Here is a 27,818-nt window from a genome sequence, read left to right on the forward strand (position 1 = left end):
TTTTTTAGAGGAAACCCGCTGTCGCCACATAGGCTACTCTTTTACGACAGGCAGCAAGGGATCTTTTATTTGCGCTTCCCAGAGGCAGGATAGCACAAACCATGGCCTTTGTTGAACCAGTTATGGATCACTGGTCGGTGCAAGTGGTTTACACCTACCCATTGAGCTTTGCGGAGCACTCACTCAGGGTTTGGAGTCGGTATCTGGATTACAAATTCCATGCCTCGACTGGGATCCGAACCCAGTACTTACCAGCCTGTAGACAGATGGCCTAACCACGACTGGTCATTTCTACAGTAGTCCGTGTCATAAACAGGCATACATATAATGTTCAAAATAAGTAGGGGATATTCAAATATAACAACATATAACAGAAATGTATTAATTTTTATTGCAATATTAATTAATGGTAAAACACAAGTACTCATGTGACAAAGGATTGGCATTAAAGATTATAGCCAGGATAGTGATGTAGGTCCGGAGGAGACACAGATAGGCAACAGGGGTGGTGCTCGTCAATTTGACGTGTTCAATATTTGCACTAGTAACGGGTAAAACCCCCGCAGTTCGCAAAGCACACACGAATCCGACGTGACATGCTCCTGATTAAACGTGCAATAATATTTTGGGAGAACCTGTCCCATTCCTCTTGGAGAGCGGCGCCTAATTCAACCAAGTTGGTTGACTGACGTTGATGTTGACGTTCTCGGAGACGTCGTCCGATGATGTCCCACATGTGCTCAATGGGTGAAAGGTCTGGGCTTAGGGCTGGTTACGGTACGGGTAGTTTTGATGTTCTATATTGCTGCAGATACGTAGTGACCAAAAGACTCTGGTGAGCACGGTCGTTGTCGTCCTGAAAAATAAAATGGCGTCCAGCCTGACGTGCGAAAGGCACAACGATCGGTGCAAGGATGTTGTCCCAGTGACCCTCCCATGAACAATATGCAGCTAGGTTCTGGCAGTCATGGTGATACCACCCCACACCATAACGGACCCTCCTCCAAATCGGTCATGAGGACGGACGGCGAAGTGTACATTGGGACGTCACTAGACACGCTGTCGTCGATCGTGGAAGTCTAGTGTGAATCTATTTTTTTTTTTTTATTTTTTTTTTTTATTATTATTTTTTTTTTATTATTATTATTTTTTTTATTTTATTATTATTATTTTTTTTTTTTTTTGGGGGGGGGTGGCAAAATTGGGCAAAACGGCCAATTACCTTTGTGTACGATATGTCGTACCTTCTCTCCCTTCGTGAACAATCTTTAAATATTCAAACAAACCAAACGTAAAAAGGACAGAAAAAAAAAGAAGATAAAAATTAAAGTTTCTTTTGTTTAACAACACCACTAGAGCACATTGATTTAATATTTAACAAGGCACAATATTTCACGCGAACCGTCACGCAACATTAAAATCATGCGAATCACCCATTGGAACGTTTACATTCTAAAATTATAAGTTACAAACTTCGGGATCATCGGAATTTTATTAGCTATGCAAATACAACTACCAAATACTGGGCTATCTAAATGAAAGTCAATCACGTACATGAGGCCGGATAGCACAAACCATGGCAATTGTTGAACCAGTTATGGATCACTGGTCGGTGCAAGTGGTTTGTCCCCAACCCATTGAGCCTTTCGGAGCACTCACTCAGGATTTGGAGTCGGTATCAAGATTAAAAGAACAAAGAAATAAAATAAAAAAAAAACTTAAGGAAAAAAAGAAAGAAAAGGAAAGAAAGAAAAACAACGAAAGAGAGGAGAAATGAATACGGTGGGGGTATTTTCGTCCTTGGAGAACCAGAGTACACCGGTATGTAACTGACGTCAGTGTGGTAAGTGAAATACCTCGCTGGTGATTGGATGATATATATTTATACATCCTTCTTGTTTACCTTCACCGAAGTAATCGAAGTGGACTTTTCAGGTGGGTGGATATTTCCCTCTCATTTGCACAACCTACAGTTAATACACTTCACTGTGTCACATTTTCACCTTTACATTCTCACCTGCACTATGATGTGAATAAAACCTTTGAGACTAATTACATATATATATATATATATATATATATATGTAAGATATATTTGTAATTTGTCACAAAAGGCAGGTCTATAACGTGTATTATATAAGTTATTGGTAAGTTGTACTACCACCATACCCATTATTACTTTAGCACCGACATTTGTCATTTAAAGTAATCAAATATATTATATGAAAATTAAGTATACTAAGTAATATTTATAAACCTCATAAAAACAGGTCATGTTTGTTCAAAGACTCGCCCACTACTGTTCTGATAACGTATTTGGGGTCAAGGTATGTTGTTTATTCAAGCGTGACTAAAATGGCTATAGGCCTAACACATACCACTTACAATGTATGTCCTTGCATACTAGTCTATGTACGTCAGTAAAACACACATATCAAGCGCGGTAACTAGTACTGTAGTTAATACATGTAATTACGGTTGTAACACAAGCATGGCGAGTGTAAACCTGTTTCGTATCGATTGTTTAATGTTAAAGTTTGTTGATGGTAGTTGCTATTGCAACCAAGGCCAAGTCACTAATTGTTACCGACCATAAACATGAATATGCATGTGTATATAATGGTGCTCCACCCGATTAAATATGTTAATGAAAATTAATACTGTCAGCATTTTAAAAAGTAAAGTGTAAAAAAAATCAGTAGATTAATTTATTACATTAACTAATATTGAATGAGGGGTACTGAGTAACAGCTAGGGCAATTGGTTTATTGCTATACTTTAAAACTTAAAAAAACTATATAAAAAAAACAAACACCGTCCCCCCAAAAAACCCCAAAACAACCCCCCAACAAAACAATCTCCCCCCAAAAAAACCCCAACCCAACCAAACAAAAAACAAAACAAACCAAACCACACACCCTCCAACAACCAAACAAAAGAAAGAAAGAAAGAAATGTTTTATTTAACGACGCACTCAACACATTTTATTTACGGTTATATGGCGTCAGATATATGGTTAAGGACCACACAGATATTGAAGACTGGAAACCTGCTGTTGCCACTTCATGGGCTACTCTTTTCAATAAGCAGCAAGGGATCTTTTATATGCACCATCCCACAAACAGGGTAGCATATACCACAGCCTTTGATATGCCAGTAGTGGTGCACTGGCTGGAACGAGAAATAGCCCAATGGGGATCAATCCCACACCAACCACGTATCGAGCGAGCACTGTACCACTGGGCTACGTCCCGACCCTGCAAAGTTTGAAGTGCACTTAACCATAAATTACCAAATCTATAGGAATTGGAGACAGAATTACCTCGTGCTATTTTTGTAGACTGCACTGGCTTCAGAAATAAATGGAAGAGAAAAATAAAAGATAGGCCCTAACAGCTACTCTTTTCGATTGGCAGCAATGGATATTTTATATGCCTAATAGGCCCACTGACGGGGATCGATCCCAAACCGACCGCACATCCAGCGAGCGCTGTACCACTGGGCTACGCTTCGACCCCACAACCAAACAACATCCCCATATATATATATATATATATATATATATATATATATATATATATATATATATATATATATATATATATATATATATATATATATAAACTGTTGGGATTTTAAAACAAAATAACCTCAGTGAGTAACAGTATAGTATTGGTATTAACACTAACCAAGAGGAGTTATTATGTACTTCCTTTTACGTTTGGAGTTAGTACTTGTGTTTAATTAGTATATATGTGCGACTTACACTTGGTCTAAAGACTAACTAATATTGCTTAAAACTCTTCGACCCCACAACCAAACAACATCCCCATATATATATATATATATATATATATATATATATATATATATATATAAACTTGTTGGGATTTTAAAACAAAATAACCTCAGTGAGTAACAGTATAGTATTGGTATTAACACTAACCAAGAGGAGTTATTATGTACTTCCTTTTACGTTTGGAGTTAGTACTTGTGTTTAATTAGTATATATGTGCGACTTACACTTGGTCTAAAGACTAACTAATATTGCTTAAACATATGGAGTCTTTTACGGTCACTTTCTCACAAAGAGGATATACCAGGGCTGAGTTCAGCCAGACCGAACAGAAAAACGTCCGCTAGGCTGGAATATGCGCTCAACAGTAAACCAAATGGCCACGTCAGGAACCAAACAAATAATTCGCGAACGTAAGCGAAACGTTTGCTGGCTGAACTTGGGGCAGGCGTGAAGGACTGATTGGAAAAAAAAAAAAAAAAAAATAATAATAATAATTATTAAAAAAAAAAAAAAAAAAAAAAAAAAATTATAATAATAAGAGAAAAAAGAGACCCCCCCCCCTCCCAATCCCCCAAACTACAACCACAACACTACAATAAGTCTGCCCACCATTATTTTGGTATCGATTCCATGACCAACCCCACCCCACAGCTGGAGAGAAGTAAAGGGGATGTTTGTTTAACGATACCCTGCTTTAAAACATTGTTTAATCAAATGCTATTAAATTTCTAATATATGGTAATGTATGTGAGACAAGAAATCCGATATGGCCACCTAGATTCACCCTACTGGTTATAATATAGTAAGCTACAGGGGCGGATCTACGAACGATTCTACGGAGGGGACTAACGGGAAAAGGGCATCCCAGTGAAGGCGCGGGTGCAGAGGGTGGCTTTTCAGGGTCAAACTACACCTCTACTCAAAACGAGTCGTAGCTAGCTAGTGGGGGTGGGGGGTGGGGACAAAAAATCCGCAAAGCATTATAGAAACTTAAAGAAAATTCTCTTCTTAACCGTTTAAGGAGTTTTAGACAATTAACTCCCTTCTCCCCCCAAAAAACCCCCCCCTAGCTACGGCCCTGTTTTTTTTTCAATATATTTTCCAGATGAGCACGACTTGAATCCCCTAGAAACTCCATTCAACAGTCCAGACCCCCCCAATAGTTTCCTGCACACACGCCTGCAAGGGAGAAAAAATAAAGAGGGGGTAAAAGGGGGGAATAGGGGTAACTTCGGACTTTGGTATCTTCGGCCTGGTAACTTCGGACCCGAGTAATCTCGGCCCCAGGTAATCTCGGACCCCATCGGCTTAGTTAAGAGGAATTCCGATGACATTTTTCTACTGGTTTCGACGGCGCAGTGCCTAAGCAAACGTCGGTCTTACAAGAATGACAGGTACAGGGTTCGCATCCCGGTACCGGCTCCAGCCCAGAGTGAGTTCTTAAGGGCACAACGGGTAGATGTAAGGCCACTACACCCTCCTTTTTTTCTCATTAACACTCTCAATAACATATATCTACTAACAATTAACCACTGAGGTGTGTGCCATAACAAGTGTGCTTGAACCGTAATTGAATATAAGCACGAAAATAGTTGAAATGAAATACGTTTTTTCATTTTATGGCATATGCAGTTCAAACGTTCATTTCAATACGCATATTTCTCCAAAAGTATGGGACATATACCCAGTTGTTGTTTGTTTGTTTGTAAAAGGTTTAACGTGTGTATATACCACGAGAGTTTCACACACGCCTGTCCTGGGCTTAATCTCTGGCCTTTGCCAGTGAATAAGTCCAGGACGGGGGGGGGGGGGGGGGGGGGGGGGGGGGGGGGGGGGATTGAGTTTGAAATGGTCGGAATTTGGAATAAGTATTTAGTAGCGTCCAGCGACTGCGCGGACCGACTAGTAGACACCGAAAATGGGCCATGTTCTGATTGGCTGAATTTCGATTCCTTCGGATCTAACTAGAAAAATCTAAGTCTACGGAGAATAACTACACCTAACATCATGTCCGGACTAAGAATTTAAACCCAAAAATAAGTTAGACTGCTCGGCCGAAAAGGTTTTACGGTGATTTGAGCAATTGAGCGGGCGCCAAAGTAAAATGCGTTGGACTATTTATAAAAAAATAAACATGAAAATTTTGAAACTCGATTGAAAAATGTTTAAAGTCCAACTAAGCCCAAAAAGGAGGTTACCTGTCCTAGTTAAGGTTGGCGTCTACGGGGAAGAGATGATGTAGTCTTCGTTGAAGTGGGGCACCAACTTCCTGAAGTTGTGGCCCCATAGGCATTGGGCCAGTGGCAGGTACTGGGCGCCGGCGATGATCTTGATGATCCTGTGGACGGTGTGGTTGTCCATCTCTTTGTAGAGGATCCCCTGTCTGTACAAGCCATCCCGGCGTGAGGTGAAGACCAGGACCTGTCCGATCCCCCGTAGATCCCCAGGGTGGATGGCGATCTGGTTGCCATCCGGGAAGGTCTTCCTCTTGGATCCCGCCTGGCAGTTTGTTGGGATCCGAGACGTCACCGATCACGTACTTGACGTACTGACTCTTGATTTTCCGTTTCGCGAGCTGCCACTCTCTGGAAGAAGCAGAAGGCCGCGTCTTGGCTGGTTGGTCCCCCGGGGGGGGGGGGTCACGGCCTTCCGCTTAGCAACTCCAACATCCAATGCCGCCGTCGCGGAGTCCCCCGTGGGTGGGGGTCTCGACGCAGACACGCGACGGACGAGGACAGGTGAAGCAGGCCGTGGTGCACTGGGTAGTTGCTCCTCTTTCCGCTTCTGCACAGTCGGTGCGGCTGGTTGGCAAGTCGCCTCCTTTCGCTCCGTCTGGATTGGTCGTGGTGGGGGCAGCGACGCAGACGGGACCGCCGCTGGCGGTTGAGCCACCAGCTTTGTCCCCGCCTGAGCTGTCCCTGGCGCACGTTTCTTCTTCCTTGTCCTCTTCCTCTTAGTTGTGACCGCGTCACCGTACACCAAGGTCACGGTTGCCCGTGACCCGGTGTACGCGACGCGGTACTCCAACAGCAAGCCATAGCTAGCCATCAATCCCCCCAGGTGGGGGGGGGGGGGGGGGGGGTTAGGTCGAGAAAGCACTAAACCACGTCTATTCTCATTGCTAGTTCGCTTGAGAGTGTACCCAGTTGTACATATATTTTATTTCTAAAGTACTAATCAAAATTATACCCAGGTAATTTTCGAGTCTTACATATTAGTTATAAAACTGCCTGGAATAAAAACCATAAAAATGTTTCTGTATTATCATGACCTGTTATGGTATTCCAACAACCGGTACCAAAAATGACAATAAATGACCTATTTTGGTATATGCACCCGTATAACAGTTAAGGTATATAATATACCATTGACGCGAGGCCATGTTTAATTGAGAAGATTTCATTAAGTAGATCTGTGTTTTTGTGGGACTTGTTTTGAGAATTGATTAATCGGCTATTATGACATTGATGTTGGTGCTGCTCCGTCGGCTGAGGGTGCTTTGAACTGCATTAGGTATATGGCCTCTCCTTATGAACATCATTCTAATAGTGGGGTCATTTGATTGGTAATTAGTAACGATGAACGTCCAGATTACAGTTCACATACACTAAATGGCCTCTCAATGCATTATTCACCAATGGCTAAATTCGGATTGTTTGATAGGTATTACAATGCTTATATGCCGAGGATTCAAACATGCTTAATGTGGGCATAGCATCTGATTAAAATCAGGAACACCTACCAAATCAAACCATTGTAAGAAGGGGACGGGGTATGAGCTGAATAAATGTTTAAAAGTTAATAAACAAAATATACACAACAAAATGTACAATGAATATATAATAATGTTTAATTAAATAACAAACTCATTTTGAAATAATAATATCAGGTTGTTTAACAACAAACTTTCGTTTGCGTATAACCTAGATATAAGTTGTTTTCATTAATACAGAGGCCGAGATTACTCGGGTCCGAAATTACCAGAGCGAAGTTACCAAAGTCCGAAGTTACCACGTTCCAAACTTGGGGGGCACTTGTTATACAGTTGGCAAAATGGGTCTTATTTCATAACTACTAGTATAATTGTCCTACAACTTAATATAATTGTCTTACTACTAAACGTGATTAACCAACAATTAAAATTGATATCGATCTGTTAAACAATTATTGGCATAGAGTATAGCCTGACGTTTACACACGGTCGTCGGGTTTTTGACTTGATTTTGTAGCTGGCTTTATAGACGCTTGGTATAATGAACTATCAATAAGGCTATACAACCTTCTATATTGCTGATTGTTGTGAAATACCCTAGCAATCAAACACGGTATTATATGAGCGAATTCATACGAAGGCTATTTACCGGTAGAAAATAAACACGCAGTATGGGGATATCTGTAGTTGTCAGCACTTTTTGTCCAGTGGTTGATCGGCAGTGTTAGTCAAATCTATTTTAGGAATATTGCCGAGTTCATGCGTCAGTCGTAGTGTGGGTAAAAACCGACATTGCACAATTCACGTGAAAAAAACACCGCCCCAGACTTGTCGAGCACACAGGGTTCTATCATTTGTAAGTATAGCAAGACAGACAGGTAGATATACAGTTTACTAGATTTTAAAAATGTTGTCAGCTTATAACAGCGTGGTATATTAGTTGTTTATTACAAGGTCACTCACCATTCGTACTTAACATAATATAGGATAGACACAATATTAATTTATATAAATTTTACATATGAAACATTTCGAGAATATTTTTATCAGGTGCGTGTGCAGGGGTTGCCCCCCCCCCCCCCACACACTTAATGACTTAATGTGCGTTGTGCACTAGGTTGTAACATTAATTTGTAAGTATATGTAAACAAACGGGTAGGCATACTAGACTAGAAATATTGCGAGTTTTAAGTTATAAAGTATATAAGCTTAAGTATCACAAATGCAGCATAAAGTTTTATAATTTATGACTGTTAATAATCTCAGTATTTTATTTACATGTAATTTCCCCGTTAACCATGTCCCATAACTCTTTAAGGGCCAGACTATACACATTGCCCCCCCCCCCCCCCCCCCGTTGAAAGATGATCGAAATTTAGATTTGAATAATAATTTTTTGTTTTGCCTTTTTACTCTGACCAATTATCTAGAAACTTAACAAGAATATGGGTCCTGTTTTTTCACTCAAAAGATATTTTTGTACTCTATCGTTTCTTTCTGCTAGCATTCTGCTGTACTTAGCCTCTGTTGTTTTTTTGAAGATAAAAGAATGGTGGAAACAAGTAAATCTTAGTAAACATTGGGGGAGTGGAGCTGATTGAGGTCAAGGACAAAAGCAAAGTTTCCAGAGGGGTTCGGGGGTATCCTTCCCCTGTAAAATTTTGAAAATTATGTCATGAAATGCCATTTTCTGCATTCTACAAGTAATATTTTTGCCTGAGATTTATGTAACAGATATAATATTGTGATAAAGTTTCAGTTTAAATTTAATTAAACATTTTATTATTACGTTTAACAGATTTGTCAGTAAGCAGCATTCAGCATGGCAGCACCACGGAGATCAGAGGAGAATTCCATCTTCCGAATCCCCCCGTACTTCTACCTGCACTGCCTTGACCAGAATAGCAATGTGACCCGCTTGGAAATCGGGCCCAAGACCTACATCAGACAAGACAATGAGAGGTGAGACTCAAGATGTACAGTCTTAAAACAGGTCGTAAATTAAGTATTTGTTGCCCAGGGCGCTGACTTAACAACGGCATCGATGGCAATTGCCGTTGTTGAGATATAAATTGCTGTAGGTAGAGACCATCACCGATAGCATTTTTGTGCTGCTGGATAAAAGTTACTGGCAAAATGAATATATCTGGTGTATGTTATCTGTCAGTATTTAACATTTGTACATTTGAAATATGTCTACATGCAATAAAATAACCTGTAAGTCATATTTATTTTCTGTGAAAGTTGCCTTTTAAAAAAATTGCCATAGGTTTACTCAAAATTTCCATTGGTGGGCTGTTTCGCACACAGCAATTGTTTTCTTTTTGATGCCATGGGTGACAAATTCATAAGTTCCAGTCCTGGTTGCCCACAATTTAAAACCCCCAAAAAACTTGTCTTGGAAAAACAACTCACTAACTGCAATGTTGAATCTGACTACTGCAATTTTTATCAAGTTACTTGCAACAAATAAATATGACTGAAAGATTATTTTGCTGTATGTAGACATATTTCTATATACAAATGTTAAATACTGGCAGATAATGTGTACCAGCTGTTTACATTTTGCCATAGTTATAAGCTCTACTGATGGCAGTGAGGTATATTCCAGCGGCACAAAAGTGCTGTCGGTAATGCCCCTGATCAACAGCAATTTATATCTTGTTAAGTTCAAGCCCTGTTAAAATAAAATCCAATCTTATTAGGTCACTTTGACCTTTAAGGTCTGTCATTATATCCAGGGCTTCTAGATTATGATGTGGCGTCGTGGCAGGCCATCGGTCTACAGGCTGGTAGGTACTGGGTTCGGATCCCAGTCGAGGCATGGGATTTTTAATCCAGATACCGACTCCAAACCCTGAGTGAGTGCTCCGCAAGGCTCAATGGGTAGGTGTAAACCACTTGCACCGACCAGTGATCCATAACTGGTTCAACAAAGGCCATGGTTTGTGCTATCCTGCCTGTGGGAAGCGCAAATAAAAGATCCCTTGCTGCCAATCGGAAGAGTAGCCCATGTAGTGGCGACAGCGGGTTTCCTCTCAAAATCTGTGTGGTCCATAACCATATGTCTGACGCCATATAACCTTAAATAAAATGTGTTGAGTGCATCGTTAAATAAAACATTTCTTTCTTTTTCTTTCTAGATTATGATAGCCCCACTCCCATGGCTTGTGATATCAATGTTGTGCTAGTAAATAACTACTAATAAGATGCCCGACGGCTAGTCAATTTTTCTTTGTCAAATGTTGCAGTTAAGTCTTATTTTGTAAATATGATTATGCTGCCCCCACCCCAACCCCCAATCTTACTGTTTTTAAGCTCTATCTCCCTGTTTATGTGACATATCTGATTATTACTATTATTTAGTAAAATTGTATTAACTTAAAACTAAAGTAGGGCTGGTGAATTTTTAATTGTGGCTAGTAAAATTTTTTAAATCACTGATCCCATGGCTAGTGGATTTTATAACTATTCTAGTAACCGTGTTATATCTAAGCAAAGCTCAGGACTAGAAAGTAATGGCTGCGATATCTGTTGTCATCAGTCAACGGCTGTACTGGTTTGAACACTGGTTAAAAAATATTGTGATTGGTTAAACTTAAAGGGATAATTTTGTGTTTATTTGTTACAAAAATTACTGATTTAAAATAGCAGTAGTCAGGCTCAAAATGGCCAAAACCTTTAAAAATTGCTGTAGGTAACAAATTATTAAGTTCAAGCCCAGAAAGCCAGTGTCACACGATATTCAGATGATCTGTTATTTGACCAATCAAATTACACTTAATATTGTAGACACTTTATATAAAACTTAACAATTGGCTAATTTGGCAATAGACTTGATGAGCCCTTATTATAATTTAATCCCTGATTTCTACTTCATTTCCAGTCTGGGAAAGTGCATATAAAAGATACCTTGCTGTATTAGGGAAAAAAGTAGCAGGTTTCCTCAAATGACTACGTGTCAGAATTACCAAATTTTTGACATGCAATCGCCGATAATCCGACGCCATATAACCATAAATAAAATCTGTTGAGTGCATCGTTAAATAAAACATTTCCTTCCAATAGCTGATGATGACTTAATCAATGTGCTTTAATGTTAAACAAAATAAACTTTAACTTTTTTTATGTATGCATGGATCTGCTGGTTTTCTCTCTCAAAACTGGAACAGTTTGTAACATTTTAACTTAATCCCTTAATTTGTGGGGCAGGACGTAGCCCAGTGGTAAAGCGTTCACTTGCTGCACAGTCGGTCTAGGATCGATCCCCATCGGTGGACTCATTGGGCTATTTCTTGTTCCAGCCAGTGCTCCACAACTGGTGTAACAAAGACCGTGGTATGTACTATGATGTCTGTGGGATGGTGCATATAAAATATCCCTTGCTGCTAATTGAAAAGAGTAGCCTATGAAGTGGTGACAGTGGGTTTCCTCTCTATATATCTCTGTGGTCTTTAATCATATGTCTGACGCCATATAACTGTAAATAAAATGTGTTGAGTGCGTTGTTAAATAAAACATTTCCTTCCTTCGTTCCCTTAGTTTGTACTATAATTTCCAGAGTGGTGTTGGGTCCCGAGAAGATGATCATTGTTCCCCCGCGCCACTACTGCGTGGTGGAGAACCCCGTGATCCGAAACAAGGACCTGGAGATCGCCTTCAATGAGGCGGGGCAGGTCAGGCTTCACCACGCCGACCAGGAGATCCGCCTCGCCCAGGAGCCGTTCCCACTGTACCCGGGGGAGGTGCTCAAGCAGCCAGTCACACCCCTTAAAGTCGTCCCGGCCAACTCGGCGCTTCGGCTGAGGGCGATCCTCGACTTCGAAGACCAGACGGGAGAGAAACGGACAGCAGGCGATGAGTGGTTGTTTGAAGGACCAGGTAAGAATAAAATGATGGATGTAGTTATAAATCTATCGTTTGTCTCACAGTGAACACCTTTTTTTTCTTCATACTATGGAATTTACTACATACTATGGAATTTACTACAAGTTATTTATTTCAGAGCCGTAGCCGATGATGAATTAATCAATGTGCTCCAGTGGTGTCGTTAAACAAAAACAAACATTTTTAAAATTTCTGAGCCAATTGTTTAGGTTTTTTTGTTATTTCCAGAGCATGTTTACTTTTCTTCTTATGTCAAACCAAACTGAAATTATTTATAAAAAACCCCTTTTTTGTAGGATGGGACCGGACAATAGTTGTGCATTATAAACTAGCTCTTATACCATTTAATGGGTTTTTTCTTTTTTTAAATTTAATTTGTTTTTTTTTATATAAATTTTATAAACCCCAGAAACAAATTTGGTAGTGTCAGGGTATACCATTTTACATAAAATGGAACAAAACCACCAATTTTACATTAAGACATATTCCAAAATTGACAGTCCTGTCTGTGGGATGGTGAATATAAAATATCCCTAGCTACTAATGGAAAAATGTTGCAGGTTTCCTCTCTAAGATGGATCCAATCAACTGATTGGGTTTTTTCTCTCATTCCAGCCAGTGTATCATGACCAGTATATCAATGGCTGTGGTGTGTGCTATCCTGTCTGTGGGATGATGCATATAAAAGGCCCCTTGCTACTAATGGCAAAATGTAACATGTTTCCTCTCTAAGACTATGTCAAAATGACCAAATGTTTAATATCTTATAGCTGATGATTAATAAATCAATCTGCTCTAGTGGTGGTGTTAAACAAATGTTTTAACTAATGGGTTATACACCTTCCATTCTTACCAGTTCTTATACCCCATTTTATGTTAGGATGTTAAGACTAAAGTCAAAAGCTAGTAGATTGTTTTTGTACTAGCACAACTCAGTACCATAAATGTTCTAGTCTGTGCACACTTCACAACAACCATCTCCACACCCAGCAGACTCCCACTGGTCAGGTGAAATGATTTTACAAGTTCATAATTTCAAAAAAAAATCTGAATTCTCAGAGATGTCTTTTGAAAATATATTAATTTGCTGTATGTTTCTATCACAGGCACATATATTCCCAGGAAAGAAGTTGTCGTGGAAGAGGTTGCTAGGGCGACTGTGATAAAACCGAATCAGGCGATTCGCCTGCGTGCGAGAAAGGAGTGCCTGGACCGTGACGGCAATGCCCGCGTGACAGGAGAGGAGTGGCTCGTTAAGAAGACAGGTGCCTACCTGCCCGGGGCGTACGAAGAAGTCATTGATGTCGTCAGTGCATACATCCTCACAGAAAAGGTAGTCTCACCTGACAGGGTTTCATTTTATTTTGTTTTTATTATGTTTGTTTTTTTCTCATTCTAACTAGTGCCACATAATTAGTATGTGCTGTCCTGTTTGTAGGATAGTGCATAAATAAAAAAGATCCCTTGCTGCTAATGGAAAAATTTACTGGGTTCCTGTGAAGACTGTGTCAGAATTACCAAATGTCTGCCATCCAATAGCTGATGATGACCGACCTTGGTGGTGTCATGGTTAGGCGATCGGTCTACAGGCTGGTAGGTACTGGGTTCAGATCCCAGTCGAGGCATGGGATTTTTAATCCAGATACCGACTCCAAACCCTGAGTGAGTGCTCCGCAAGGCTCAATGGGTAGGTGTAAACCACTTGCACCGACCAGTGATCCATAACTGGTTCAACAAAGGCCATGGTTTGTGCTATCCTGCCTGTGGGAAGGGCAAATAAAAGATCCCTTGCTGCTAATCGGAAAGAGTAGCCCATGAAGTGGCGACAGCGGATTTCCTCTCAAAATCTGTATGGTCCTTAACCATATGTCTGACACCATATAACCGTAAATAAAATGTGTTGAGTATGTCGTTAAATAAAACATTTCTTTCGAATAGCTGATGATTAATTAATGTCCTCTAGAGGTATCATTAAACAAAACAAACATTTAACAAATATTATGTAGACAAAGTGTCACAAAAATCGTATACTCCAAATAATTGTAGTTTTAATTGTTGTGGTATGTGCTGTCCTATCCTTCCAAAAAAGTACTTTCAAGAAATATATTTCTGTATACAGTAAAGTACACTTATAATGAATTACTGCATAGAACAAACTGATCGTAAAGTCCTGTTTTATCTCCCTATACATTGATAACCAACTTATGCAAATGTGCACAGCGAACTGCTTCTATAACGAACTAACTATCAGGATCCCTTCCAGTTCATTATAAGAGTACTTTAACTGTAGCTACATTGTAAATGCTAACTGCAATATGTATGTGTTACAGAAAGCTCTGCACATGCGGGCGTTGAGGACGTTCAAGGATGACTTTGGCATGACACGGAAGAACGGCGAAGAATGGCTGATTACTACCAAGGACACCGAGGCACACATCCCTCATGTGTATGAGGAGGTGAGACTAGCCGGGCTGTCTGTTACAGTTTATCATAGTGATGACGTCCATAAATAGTAGTTACTAAAACTGATCAGTCCCTGGTTGGGCCTCTGGCTTTCCAGAGACAGGACCCGAGACAGACATGCTCGAAACCTTAGTGGTATAGGAGCATGTTAAAATATATTGCACTTGCACTATAACTGTCATATTTGTCTTGCCTTTATGCAGTGAAAAAGGCAAGATATACGTAGAGATTATTATACGAGCTTGTGTGTTGTACTGATTTTACAAAACGAGGGTCAGGATTATTGTATTAACTGAGCGAGAGCGAGGGTAATACATGAATCCTGACATAAGTTTCGTAAAAATCAGTACTATTCACATGCGAGTGTAATAATTTCTTTATTATACAAAATATTATTTTCATGAATAAAGAGCTAGGACCATGTCAAACTGTTTCAAACATAACTGAAAAGAGACGACGAAACGACGTCATTTTCCGAAATGATATCATTAAGATAAGCGTTTATACTGGGGAAGCTGCATTAAGTTATGACATTGCTACACAAAATTACGTCATTCGCTGTGTAAGTGAAATCGTTAAGACACACGTGGGTCATACTGGATATATTTCCCTGAATATCTTGAACTATGTGGATAATAAATGTAGATATTACTTTTCCCACAGAGAAAGCATTAACGTTTGCGGTATAGCTTAAGTTTTACGTTTAGATCCGTTTCTCACAGACTATAAGTCCTAGATAAGTGATACTTGTCTTATGGTTGTTCATGTGGATGTTCAGGTGCATGTGAAAAGAATTAAGAATTAATTAATTAAAAGTTTTGCTCAGCGTTAAAAGTTTTGTGTTTAAATTCAATTCTCAAAAACCTTTTAAGTCCTAGATCAATAAAACTTGGTTTGTACTTGCAACTATGGATGTTCATCCAGTGGCGTAGCATGGGCGGTGCCACCAGGGCAGTTGCCCTGAGCACAAAATTCTGCTGGATTGGTGGAAGGGACTTGGGGAGTGCTAATGGTCCACTGGTTGGGGGGCGCAGTACTTGCCTTGCCCTGGACGCTGGTAACCCATGTGTTCATCACAATGCATGTGACTAAAATAAAACTTATTAATTACAATTTTTAATTGCATTTCTTTTATTCTACTTACAATTTGTGACACCCAATAGCCAATGTGTATTTTTGTGCTGGAGTGTCGATAAACATTTATTCATTCTTTTATTAAATTGTTTTTTAAAACATTCACTGAGATGAACTTTTTATTGATGCAACTATCAATACCGAATACATTTATCGTAGGCGAGATGTTTACTTGAATTCTTGTTTGTTTATATAAACAATGTGATGTATTATGCATCTTATTTTATGATGTATGTTAAACTTTGTGTTTAGGTTGTGGGTGTGATCAACATTACTACGCTTTCTAACAGACAGTACTGTGTGATTCTCGACCCCATTGATGAAACGGGAAACCCTCGACTCGGTATGAAGAGACTGGTGAAGGCAAGTCGTGTTTTTAGCGGACGTATGTACTAATGAATTTGAAAGATAAATATACAACTGTGTGTTACTTTTATTCTGCTAATTGTGACCCCGTAATTGCTTTTAGAATAGTATAATTTTGATAATGAAATGCATGTTAATAATTACAATGCAGATTTGATGAAAAATATTTAGAAAATTATATATTATAAAAACTAATTCAATCTTAATTTTATTCCACATTATTTTACTTTAAAATATGCATTAAAATCATGTATTTGATATTTTTAAAAAAAGAGTAATTTATTGTATTTTTGACATGCAATTCAGTACAAAACGTTGATGGTATTGTCATATTTTCCTCTGGTGCATCAAAGATATTCAGTGGTATTTACTGAAAATGCAAACAGACCCCTTGCTGCTGTTCATGTGACGTGGCTGGTCTGGTGACAAGAGGCTTTTTCTTTCCTTCTCTAGACCCAGTGTCGAAATAACTCTAAACAAAATAGCCTCAGTTTAAAATGTAGGCCTTCTGGACCCAAGCTTATAAAACGTGAGTCCAGACTCGATTTCTAATGAAGTCGCACACATTCATTTTGTCTGGGGGTGTAATGACATTAGTGTCACACTTAGTCTCGAGTCTAGACTCTTAATTGTTTTATAAGCACTGTTAAACACCATTCCTGTTCATTGTTCCTGGCAGTTACTATATAATGTATTAAACATGTGTTTGCAAGGAGAGAAGTCCTTCTTTCTGATGTCAAGGGAGAAGTTGGAAAAGGGAATTCAGAATGTGTACTATAATGCACTATTATGCACTATTGTGCACTATTAGGTACTATAATAAGCTGTAATGTACTAATGCATATTTTCAGGGAGAGAAGTCATTCTTTCTGATGCCAGGGGAGAAGCTGGAAAAGGGAATTCAGAACGTGTACATCCTGGGAGAGGACGAGGGACTTATCCTCCGCGCCACTGAGACGTTCAAGGAGAAGGATGTCGGGGAAAAGGTAAAAATGGTTATAAACATAACACTACACACGTCAGGGGTGTAGACTGGGTGCTGGGGGGGGGGGTTTGGACGAACATATCCAGTCATACACATAACACACACATCAGGGGTGTAGACTGGGTGCTGGGGGGGGGGGTAGACTGGGTGCTGGGGGGGGGGGGGGGGTTTGGACGAACATATCCAGTCATACACATAACACTACACACGTCAGGGGTGTAGACTGGGGGGTGGGTGGTGTGTTTGGATGAACATATCCAGTCATACACATAACACTACACACATCAGGGGTGTAGACTGGGTGCTGGGGGGGGGGGGGTGGGACGAACATATCCAGTCATACACAAAACACTACACACGTCAGGGGTGTAGACTGGGGGGTGGGTGGTGGGTTTGGATGAACATATCCACTTTCATACACATAACACTACACACATCAGGGGTGTAGACTGGGGGGCGGGGGGGGGGGTTTGGACGAACATATCCAGTCATACACACAACACTACACATGTCAGGGGTGTAGACTGGGGGGTGGGTGGTGGGTTTGGATGAACATATCCACTTTCATACACATAACACTACACATCAGGGGTGTAGACTGAGGGGTGGGAGGGGGGGGTTTGGATGATGAACATATCCACAGTCATAAACATAACACTACACACATCAGGGGTGTAGACTGGGGGGTGGGGGGGGGGGTTTGGACGAACATATCCACTTTCATACACATAACACTACACGCATCAGGGGTGTAGACTAGGGGGGGTTTGGATGAACATATCCAGTCATACACATAACACTACACACATCAGGGGTGTAGACTGGGGGTGGGTGGTGGGTTTGGATGAACATATCCAGTCATACACATAACACTGCACACGTCAGGGGTGTAGACTGGGGGGTGGGTTGGTGTTTTTGGATGAACATTATACACATACACATAACACTACAGACATCAGGGATGATGGGGAGGTTGGTGGATTTGGATGAATAACACTACAGATATTCTACCACATGATTGAGACAATCCTTTGTGCACATAATGTAATACGGTAAAATTGCGCAATTAATCATTTGTTGTTTGTGATTTGCGGAAGTCTAGTTTTTGAGTTTCTGATCTTTTGTTTGGGCATTAAATTTAGGACATGATTTACCTGGACATAATCAACATAACATATTTTGGACCCAAAGATCAACTGTTTTCGTGAGTGTGCTTTAAAATTATTCAGAGTGCATACATTAAGGAGGAAGAGTTGTCTGCCCTTTCATGTGAAGTGTCATAGTGATGCTAGTCACACTAAACATGGTAGTGATACAAATATTTTATATGGTCGGTTGTGTTATCACTAACATATATGGGGTGTCAACATGTCAACCCATTGAAAAAACAATTTTAAAAGCTCGGAAAAAACAAGAGGTGCTTAAATATATTTAAAGGTGAGGATCGGTCCCCTGTAGTGCAGGGCACATATTAAGTCAATGCTTTTCTTAATGTGCAGGGCGAGTTGCTTCCCTCTATTTAGCAAATTTAAAATGGTGGGCAAATGTCTTATGTTGTTGTTGGAAGATTTATTTTGTTAATAATGATGCAAGTACATCAACTGGGATTTAGTGAGTATGATAGGTCATACATTTTTGGTTTGTGTGTCCATTTGTTGCACTATTTCGGTTGAGAAATGGTTGAAACATGGTGCCACATGTTTTGAATGCCAGCTATGTAGAGGATATGTAAGAATATTCGGACGTAGAAAGAACCACACTTTCGATGTCCGTTCAGACTAGGTCCCTTGGTCCACTCTGGATCTGCCTCTGAGCAGTAAGATTCCATTGTGTTTGTTAACAGGAGATAACTCGCAGACCTGGAGACAAGTGGATGATCCGTGGACCTAAAGAATATGTCCCACCCGTTGAAGTCGAAGTTGTGATGAAGAGACAGGCCATCCCATTGGACGAAAATGAAGGCATTTACGTCAGAGATATCAAATCGGGAAAGGTAATTCAGAAAAATGTGTTTTTAAAAATCTGTCCTAGTTTATCCTAAAAGTTTGTTTTCTTTAACAACACCACTAGAACACATTGAATTATTATTAATCATTGGTAAACATTTGGTAATTTTGACAGTCTTTGAGAGGAAACACACTAAATGTTTTCCATTAGTAGCAATGGATCTTTTATATGCACCATCCCACAGCCAGGATAGCACATACCACAGCCTTTGATATACCAGCTGGGGTGCACAGGCTGTTGAATTAAACAAATAAAACAGTATATGATACATTGTAGAACAATGCAAATAAGAATGACTACATCTGACAGTGATTACTAAATCAATGTGCTATAGTTGTGCAATGAAATAAAACAAACTTTTCATGGAATCTACAGTATTTAACACACTATTATGTAATATATAAATATTATACATTTCCTGGCTCCACAATGTAGTTAGTACGGCCTCCGTGGGTCCAGAATGTATTGGACTCGAGTCAAACCTGACTACCTGACTACTTGAGTACCTGACACTTACACTAGATGATAATGAGATTAAGGAATAAAGTAAAATAGCATTATGTATCTGAATTCCAGCGTTGAACATGAATGCCAAATGGTGCCATTATATTGCATTCCACACATTCGATTTTTTGTTTTCCTTCCATATCTCGTAGCACTATAATGTAACTGGCATCAAGCATATGACAAAATGACATAAAACAATATAATTAAATGAGAGTGCTCTCCCTTGCATGGGTACTCGAGTCCTGTGAACGGACTTGAGTCTTACTAGACTCGGTCCGTGGCCGAGTACTTGTGGAGACTCTGGTATTTGTTTGCTATAACAGGGGCGGGATGTAGCCGAGTGTCAAAGCGCTCTCTTGGTGCCCCGTCGGTCTGGGATCGGTCCCCATCGATAGACCCATTGGGCTATTTCTTGTTCCAGACAGTGCACCATGACTGATATATCAAAGGTTGTGGTATATACTACCCTGTCTGTGGGATGATGCATATAAAAGATCCCTTGCTGCTAATCAAAAAGAGTAGTCCATGAAGTGGCGACAGCGGGTTTCCTCCCTCAATACGATGTGGTCCTTAATGATATGTCCAACGCCATATAACTGTAAATGTGTTGAATGTGTCTTTAAATAAAACATTTCAGGCCCGTAGCCAGGATTTTTTTTTGGGGGGGGGGTCGTTTAGGCTTATAGTTAGGGTGGTCCACAGGGGGTATTAAAAAAAAGTCACCCATAAGTCACCCCCCTGATCCCCCATTGGCTATGGGCCTGCATTTCCTTCCTTTAGTTGCTATTACAGTAGCACATTTGGTTTCATTATACAGTATTGATCTCGAAGGATTGTTTTAGGCTTTCTTGTTTTATATGCTTATAAAAACTGGGTTTTTTGTTTAACGACACCACTAGAGCACATTGATTGATTAATCATCGGCTATTGGATGTCAAACATTTTGTAATTCTGACTCGTAGTCAACATTGGAAACCCGCTACATTTTTCCTAATGCAGAAAGGGATGTTTTATATGCATCATCCCACAGACAGGATAGCACATACCACAGCCTTTGATATACCAATCGTGGTGCACTGGCTGGAATGAGAAATAACCAGATGGGCATGAAAAGTATTTAACAGTTTTTGTATAAAATCATTAAAGATTATTTTACACTTGTTTGTTCATCTACGTATCCTTTCATAGAATCAACAGTATTTAACACGTTTTTATTTTCTGCCAGGTCCGTGGTGTCACGGGTATAACATACATGTTGAACCAGGACGAGGAGCTGTGGGAGAAGACGGTGCCCCCCACCGTCGAGGGACTTCTCCAGCAGGGCAAGGACCCTCTGGCCGACCGTAGTGATCGCAGTGCGCGCGAGTCCACGCCGAAAACTCGCGACAAGACGCGGGTCATCAACTTCCGGGTTCCTCACAATGCGGCTGTTCAGATCTACGACTATAAGGAAAAGAAAGCAAGGTAGGTCATTCCGTTTTGCAAGCGTCTGAAAAGTGCAAGAGCGATAATTTTGTTTGCAATGTGTACTTTTGCGTAACCCATTTTTCATTGTGCTATAACTTTTAGGAGTCTATTGGTAATTTAAAGCACTTGCTTGATGCTCGGTCGGTTTGGGATCGATTCTCGTTTGTAGGCCCATTGGGCTGTTCCTCGTTCAAGCCAGTGCACCACAAAGGCCATGGTATGTGCTATCCTGTCTGTGGGATGGTGCATATAAAAGATCCCTTGCTGCTAATGGAAACATTCAGCGAGATTCCTCTCTAAGACTATGTTAAAATTACCAAATGTTTGACATCCAAGAGTTCTAGTGGTGTCATTAAACAAAACAAACTCGAACAGTAACTTTAGGATATCAATTATATTGTTGTATCAGGTTATGCAAAAGGAAATGTGTTATCTGTAATTTGTTTTGTGTAATCCATAAATGTTTTACACAAATTTCAATTATCAAAGACCTGGCTCCATCAATACATACATATATATAATTAACTAAAACGTACACAAAATTGGTCTTGAAACATAATTATTTGCTCTTGTGCAATTTTATGTTTGGATGACCAAATATCTAGTTTGAAAATGTGCTGAGAGGAACCATTTCTTTCTATGTATATTTTTTCTCTCTCGCTCCCTCTCCCTCTCCCTCTCCAACTCTCTCCAACTCTCTCTCTCTCTCTCTCTCTCTCTCTCTCTCTCTCTCTCTCTCTCTCTCTCTCTCTCTCTCTCTCTCTCTCTCTCTCTCTCTCTCTCTCTCTCTCTCTCTCTCTCCCCCTCCTTCCTTCCTATCTTTTTGTACCACCACTACCAACATTGTAGTTCAATTAAGATCACACCAATTTCTTTTATAAATAATCTTGTGGATGTTCCTACCAACTGTATGTGACATGTTGTTTGTTATTTCAGAGTTGTGTTTGGCCCTGAGCTGGTGATGCTTGGTCCAGATGAACAGTTCACCCAGCTCAGTCTGTCTGGTGGGAAGCCCAAGAAACCCAACGTCATCAAGTCTCTGTGTCTGCTGCTCGGCCCAGATTTCTGCACAGACATCATCGTCGTGGAGACGGCTGACCATGCCCGACTTTCTCTTCAGCTCTCATACAACTGGTAAGTCTGTTGTAATACACAAGGTTATAATATTTCTTAAACTTTTTTTTTATTTGCTGATAAAATATGGATAAAAGTGACCTTTGGGAAAAATAGTCTGATTACTACCAAATTTTACTATATAATTGGATTTGAATCCTGAAATGTGGAAACGAGTCCCATTTTAGTAATGGATCTTCTGTTGATACATGATTCATCTAACTTTCGTTCCAGCCAAGTGCTCCACAACTGGTGTAGCAAAGTCTGTGGTATGTACTATGCTGTCTGTCGGATGATGCATATAAAAGATCCCTTGCTGCTAATCGAAAAGAGTAGTCCATGAAGTGGCGACAGCGGGTTTCCTCTCTCAATATCTGTGTGGTCCGTAACCATATGTCTGGTGCCATATAACCGTCAATAAAATGTGTTGAGTGTGTCGTTAAATATAAGATTTAGATGGTATTCATAATTAATTTTGTCACAGGTTCAGTTTTAACCATTGTGATAATTCTGTAATTCTAATGAGTAACTACTGCCAACATACCTATAACAGTATTTAATGTAAGATCTGTACTATGCAGGTTCTTTGAAATCAAGTCGAAGTCTCCCGAGGAAGCGGCCAAGCTGTTCAGTGTCCCGGACTTTACGGGAGATTCCTGCAAGGCCATCGCCTCCCGTGTGAGAGGAGCTGTAGCTCAGGTCCAGTTCGATGACTTTCACAAGGTTTGTACTCGACCCCATGTAATATATAGAGGATTCGTCATCAGGGTTTTTAAATATGGAAAATATCAACCAATACTACATTTACTGATTAACTGGACAAGGTTGATATTTTCCATATTAATCTTTAGACTACTGGATTAATTTTTGACAAAAACCATGTTGAGTGTGTACAAGATTTTTGCTCTAGATCTAGTGTCTTTTACACCTAATAGCCACAACTTGAAATAGTGTGCAGCGGTATCTTTAAACAAACATTCCTTTCCTTTCAGAATTCTGCTAAAATCATCCGAGCTTCCGTGTTCGGCTTTGATGATAAGAACAAGGTGCGCGACCGGTTTATTTTCTCCCAGAACAGCCTGGTGATCACGAGCATCGACATCCAGTCGGTGGAGCCCGTCGACCAGCGAACCCGCGACTCGCTCATAAAGTCTGTGCAGCTTGCCATCGAGATCACAACCAACTCGCAGGAAGCTGCTGCCAGGTAGATACCGATTGATATTATACACATGGTATAAAATAAACCATATTATACATATGATATAAAATAAACAGTATTATACATGATATAAAATAAACAGTATTATACATGATATAAAATAAACCATATTATACATATGATATATAATAAACAGTATTATACATGATATAAAATAAACAGTATTATACATGATATGAAATAAACAGTATTATAACATTAATATCACCACCAACTCACAGGAAGCTGCTGCCAGGTAGATACCGATTGATATTATACACATGGTATAAAATAAACCATATTATACATATGATATAAAATAAACAGTATTATACATGATATAAAATAAACAGTATTATACATGATATAAAATAAACAGTATTATACATGATATAAAATAAACCATATTATACATATGATATATAATAAACAGTATTATACATGATATAAAATAAACAATATTATACATGATATGAAATAAACAGTATTATAACATTGAGATCACCACTAACTCACAGGAAGCTGCTGCCAGGTAAATACCGATTGATATTATACACATGATATAAAATAAACAGTATTATACACGTGATATAAAATAAACAGTACTATAAACATCGAGATCACCACCATCTCACAGGAAGCTGCTGCCAGGTAGATACAGATTGATATTATACTATAAACATTGAGATCACCACCAACTCTACAGCCAGGTAGATAAAAATTGGCATTACACACATGATATAAAATAAACAGTATTATAAACATTGAAATCACCACCAAGTCAAATGAAGCTGCTGCCAGGTTGATGTGACAGTATTCAGAACATTCAAGAACTCTGTGTTTAGTCAATAATATCATGAAGGTGATATTGTTAGTATGCACATTGAGTATCAGCATGCATATTGAGTATAGGGGTATTGGTAAGAAAGTAAGAAATTCTTCATTTAGGCTTTGTACAGCTGCTATTCACACATACCCCAACCTGTATTATCTTGTATTACCAACCTCGGTAGTGTTGTGGTTAAGTCATCGGACATAAGGCTGGTAGGCACTGGGTTCGCAGCCTGGTACCGGTTCCCACAACTAACAAGTAACCTACTGTTCTGGACAGATAGCTGAATTGTGTGCTCAGGACAGCGTGCTTGAACCTTAATTGGATATGTCCCATTGGGCTCTTTCTTGTTTCAATATCTGTGTGGTCCTTAACCATATGTCTGATGCCATATAACCGTAAATAAAATGTGTTGAGTGCGTCATTAAATAAAAAATTTCCTTCCTTCAGACACGAGGCTGAGCGACTGGAGCAGGAGGCGCGCGGTCGTCTGGAGCGCCAGAAGATCAGTGACGAGGCGGAGGCCGAACGCGCCCGCAAGGAGCTGCTGCTGTTGCAGGCGAACAGCGCCGCTGTCGAGAGCACAGGGCAGGCAAAGGCCGAGGCTCAGTCCCGCGCCGAGGCGTCCAAGATTGAGGGTGAGGCAGCCGTCGAACAGGCCAAGCTGAAGGCTCAGGCCATGAAGATTGAGGCGGTAAGATTTGGTTTTGTTTCATACTTTGTTTCTTGGTAACTACCAGACAAGACAGATGCCCCATTATATCCATTTGTACCCTGCCTGTTTAGTTTGTTTTATACTTGGTGGTCATGCTTGGTCTTTGTTCTTTCTTGGTAACTACCAGACAAGACGATGCCCCATTTATATCCATTTGTACCCTGCCTGTTTAGTTTGTTTTATACTTGGTGGTCATGCTTGGTCTTTGTTCTTTCTTGGTAACTACCAGACAAGACGATGCCCCATTTATATCCATTTGTACCCTGCCTGTTTAGTTTGTTTTATACTTGGTGGTCATGCTTGGTCTTTGTTCTTTCTTGGTAACTACCAGACAAGATGATGCTCCATTTATATCCATTTGTTCCCTGGCTGTTTAGTTTGTTTTATACTTGGTGGTCATGCTTGGTCTTTGTTCTTTCTTGGTAACTACCAGACAAGACGATGCCCCATTTATATCCATTTGTACCCTGCCTGTTTAGTTTGTTTTATACTTGGTGGTCATGCTTGGTCTTTGTTCTTTCTTGGTAACTACCAGACAAGACAGATGCCCCATTTATATCCATTTGTACCCTGCCTGTTTAGTTTGTTTTATACTTGGCGGTCATGCTTGGTCTTTGTTCTTTCTTGGTAACTACCAGACAAGGCAGATGCCCCATGTATATCCATTTGTACCCTGGCTGTTTAGTTTGTTTTATATTTGGTGGTCATGCTTGGTCTTTGTTCTTTCTTGGTAACTACCAGACAAGTAACCCAAAAAATGTAGTTACATAAAACAAACTTTTAACTCTTTTTTTTAGGGGGGGGGGGGGGGGGGGGGGGGGGGGGGGGCAGGACGTAGCCCAGTGGTACAGTGCTTGCTCGATGCACGGTCGGTCTGGGATCGATCCCCATTGGTGGGCCCATTGGGCTATTTCGTTTCAGGCAGTGGTATATCAAAGACTGTGGTATGTACTACCCTGTCTTTGGAATAGTGCATATAAAAGAACCCTTGCTGCTTATTGAAAAGAGTAGCCCATGAAGTGGGGACAGCGAGTTTCCTCTCTCAATATCTGTGTGGTCCTTAACCATATGTCTGACACCATATAACCGTAAATAAAATGTGTTGAGTGCATCGTTAAATAAAACATTTCCTTCCTTTAACTCTTTTTTTTTTTTTTTTTAAATATTACTTTCAACAGGAGTCTGAGCTGGAGAGACTGACAAATGCTCGCGAGGCTGAACTGAGATTCATCAAAGAGCAGAACGAAATGGAGATTGACAAGTCGCGCGAGGTCTCGACCATCGACACGTCCAAGTTCAAGGACATGGTGGAGGCGATCGGTCCGGACACGCTGCGCATGATGGCCCAGTCCGGCCCCGAGATGCAGGTCAAACTGCTGCAGGCCCTCAACCTCAAGTCCACCCTGATCACCGACGGGTCGAACCCCATCAACCTCTTCAACACGGCCAACGGGCTGATCGGAGGAATGGTCCCGTACAAGCGCCGCAAGCAACAAGAGGAAGCTGATGATGATTCTGATTAAAAAGAAACTTGTCGCTGAATAAATTGTTAACTTAACAGTGATGATGATGCATAATCATGGTTAATATGGACCAAGTTAACCCTGAACTGAGAATGTAATTGAAATTATCATTTGTTATATTATATAATATACACCCTCCTGTTTTTACAGTCCATAGCTAAACATTATTATTACGGCCAGTACTAGCTGACATATGCCACTTTTATAACTTATTAACTTGCATTTTAGTTTTTTTCATTAACATCAGCAGACAAATGGGGTGAGGTGGGGGGCAACCCTCAGTATCCCCAGTCTGTATCTGCACATGTTTTCTGTCCATTGCTAAACAATGTTACTATAGCCAGTTCTAGCTGATATTTGCAAGTTGTATTGCCTATTATCTTGTGACATTATCTCTTGAGATTTTTCTGACCATAACTCGATTAATAAATATAATTGGGGCTGTGCAAGGATGCTGCTACTGTTTGATGAAGTGGAAAGGTGTCTGTTGGACAAAACGTTTAGATAACAAAAACATTATTCCTACATATTATCATGTTATTTAAAAGTTGACTCAGTGTGGTGCACATGTGAAGGTTGCCAAGGGTGTTGAATACCCATGCATCAGCCATCAATGTAAATGTTGTAACAGTTAAATATTGTGAGGTTGTTGTGATAGTGTCGAAACTGTTAGTGTTGGGTATCTTCATGTCATTCTTGACAACAGAATGTCTGCTCAATTCAGTAAGAAACCTGTATTTTCATGTCACCGTATTTTTCTTTCATGTTCACACAATACTGTATTACATTGTTGTTTTCTTATGATAGATTCTGTGAGGGTTTTATATTTCAAGAAATGCATATGAGTATTGAAATGTCATGTAATTTGCAAGGGTAACAGAGAAAGAACAGGCCCGTAATAACTGGGGAGGTGGGAGGGGTGGCGCGGCACATGCCCCCCCCCCCCCCACTTGTGAGTCTTTTTTTTTATTTATTATTATTTTTTTTAATCACATTAATGTTTGCCATTGTAACCAAAATCTGATATAGAGTTTGTACCTGATCCGTCAGTGGCCCCCCCCCCCCCCCCCCCCCCCCCCCCCCCCATATCCCAAAGTCGTTCCTATGGGC

General features: G+C 40.1%; 1 protein-coding gene across 2 annotated transcripts; it reads left to right on the forward strand.

The window, feature by feature from the left end:
- The first annotated feature begins 1,871 nt into the window (after positions 1-1,871).
- Positions 1,872-27,751, forward strand: LOC121368715 (major vault protein-like). 2 transcript variants are annotated; one of them, XM_041493462.1, is made up of 14 exons: positions 1,872-1,935; positions 9,310-9,473; positions 12,073-12,392; positions 13,505-13,731; positions 14,729-14,854; positions 16,248-16,358; positions 17,213-17,347; positions 19,190-19,339; positions 21,086-21,324; positions 22,264-22,461; positions 23,022-23,163; positions 23,433-23,644; positions 24,921-25,164; positions 26,364-27,751. In XM_041493462.1, exons 2-14 carry the CDS (start codon positions 9,334-9,336, stop codon positions 26,706-26,708), a joined length of 2,589 nt encoding a protein of 862 aa, XP_041349396.1. In that variant the 5' UTR covers positions 1,872-1,935; positions 9,310-9,333; the 3' UTR covers positions 26,709-27,751. The 2 variants fall into 2 exon arrangements, with proteins under 2 accessions (XP_041349396.1, XP_041349395.1); XM_041493461.1 differs by lacking the exon at positions 1,872-1,935 and adding an exon at positions 8,182-8,367.
- Positions 27,752-27,818: the final 67 nt, after the last annotated feature.

The sequence above is a fragment of the Gigantopelta aegis genome, chromosome 3 (assembly GCF_016097555.1).
Source record: "Gigantopelta aegis isolate Gae_Host chromosome 3, Gae_host_genome, whole genome shotgun sequence".
In the NCBI taxonomy this organism is placed as follows: Eukaryota; Metazoa; Mollusca; class Gastropoda; order Neomphalida; family Peltospiridae; genus Gigantopelta; species Gigantopelta aegis.

Bases quoted from the DNA above. Each gene is read 5' to 3' on its own strand.
- LOC121368715 (XM_041493462.1), top strand. From the start codon at position 9,334: ATGGCAGCACCACGGAGATCAGAGGAGAATTCCATCTTCCGAATCCCC. The intron at 9,474-12,072 runs GTGAGACTCAAG...TATAATTTCCAG, and splicing joins ATCAGACAAGACAATGAGAG to AGTGGTGTTGGGTCCCGAGA. The intron at 13,732-14,728 runs GTAGTCTCACCT...TATGTGTTACAG, and splicing joins CATACATCCTCACAGAAAAG to AAAGCTCTGCACATGCGGGC.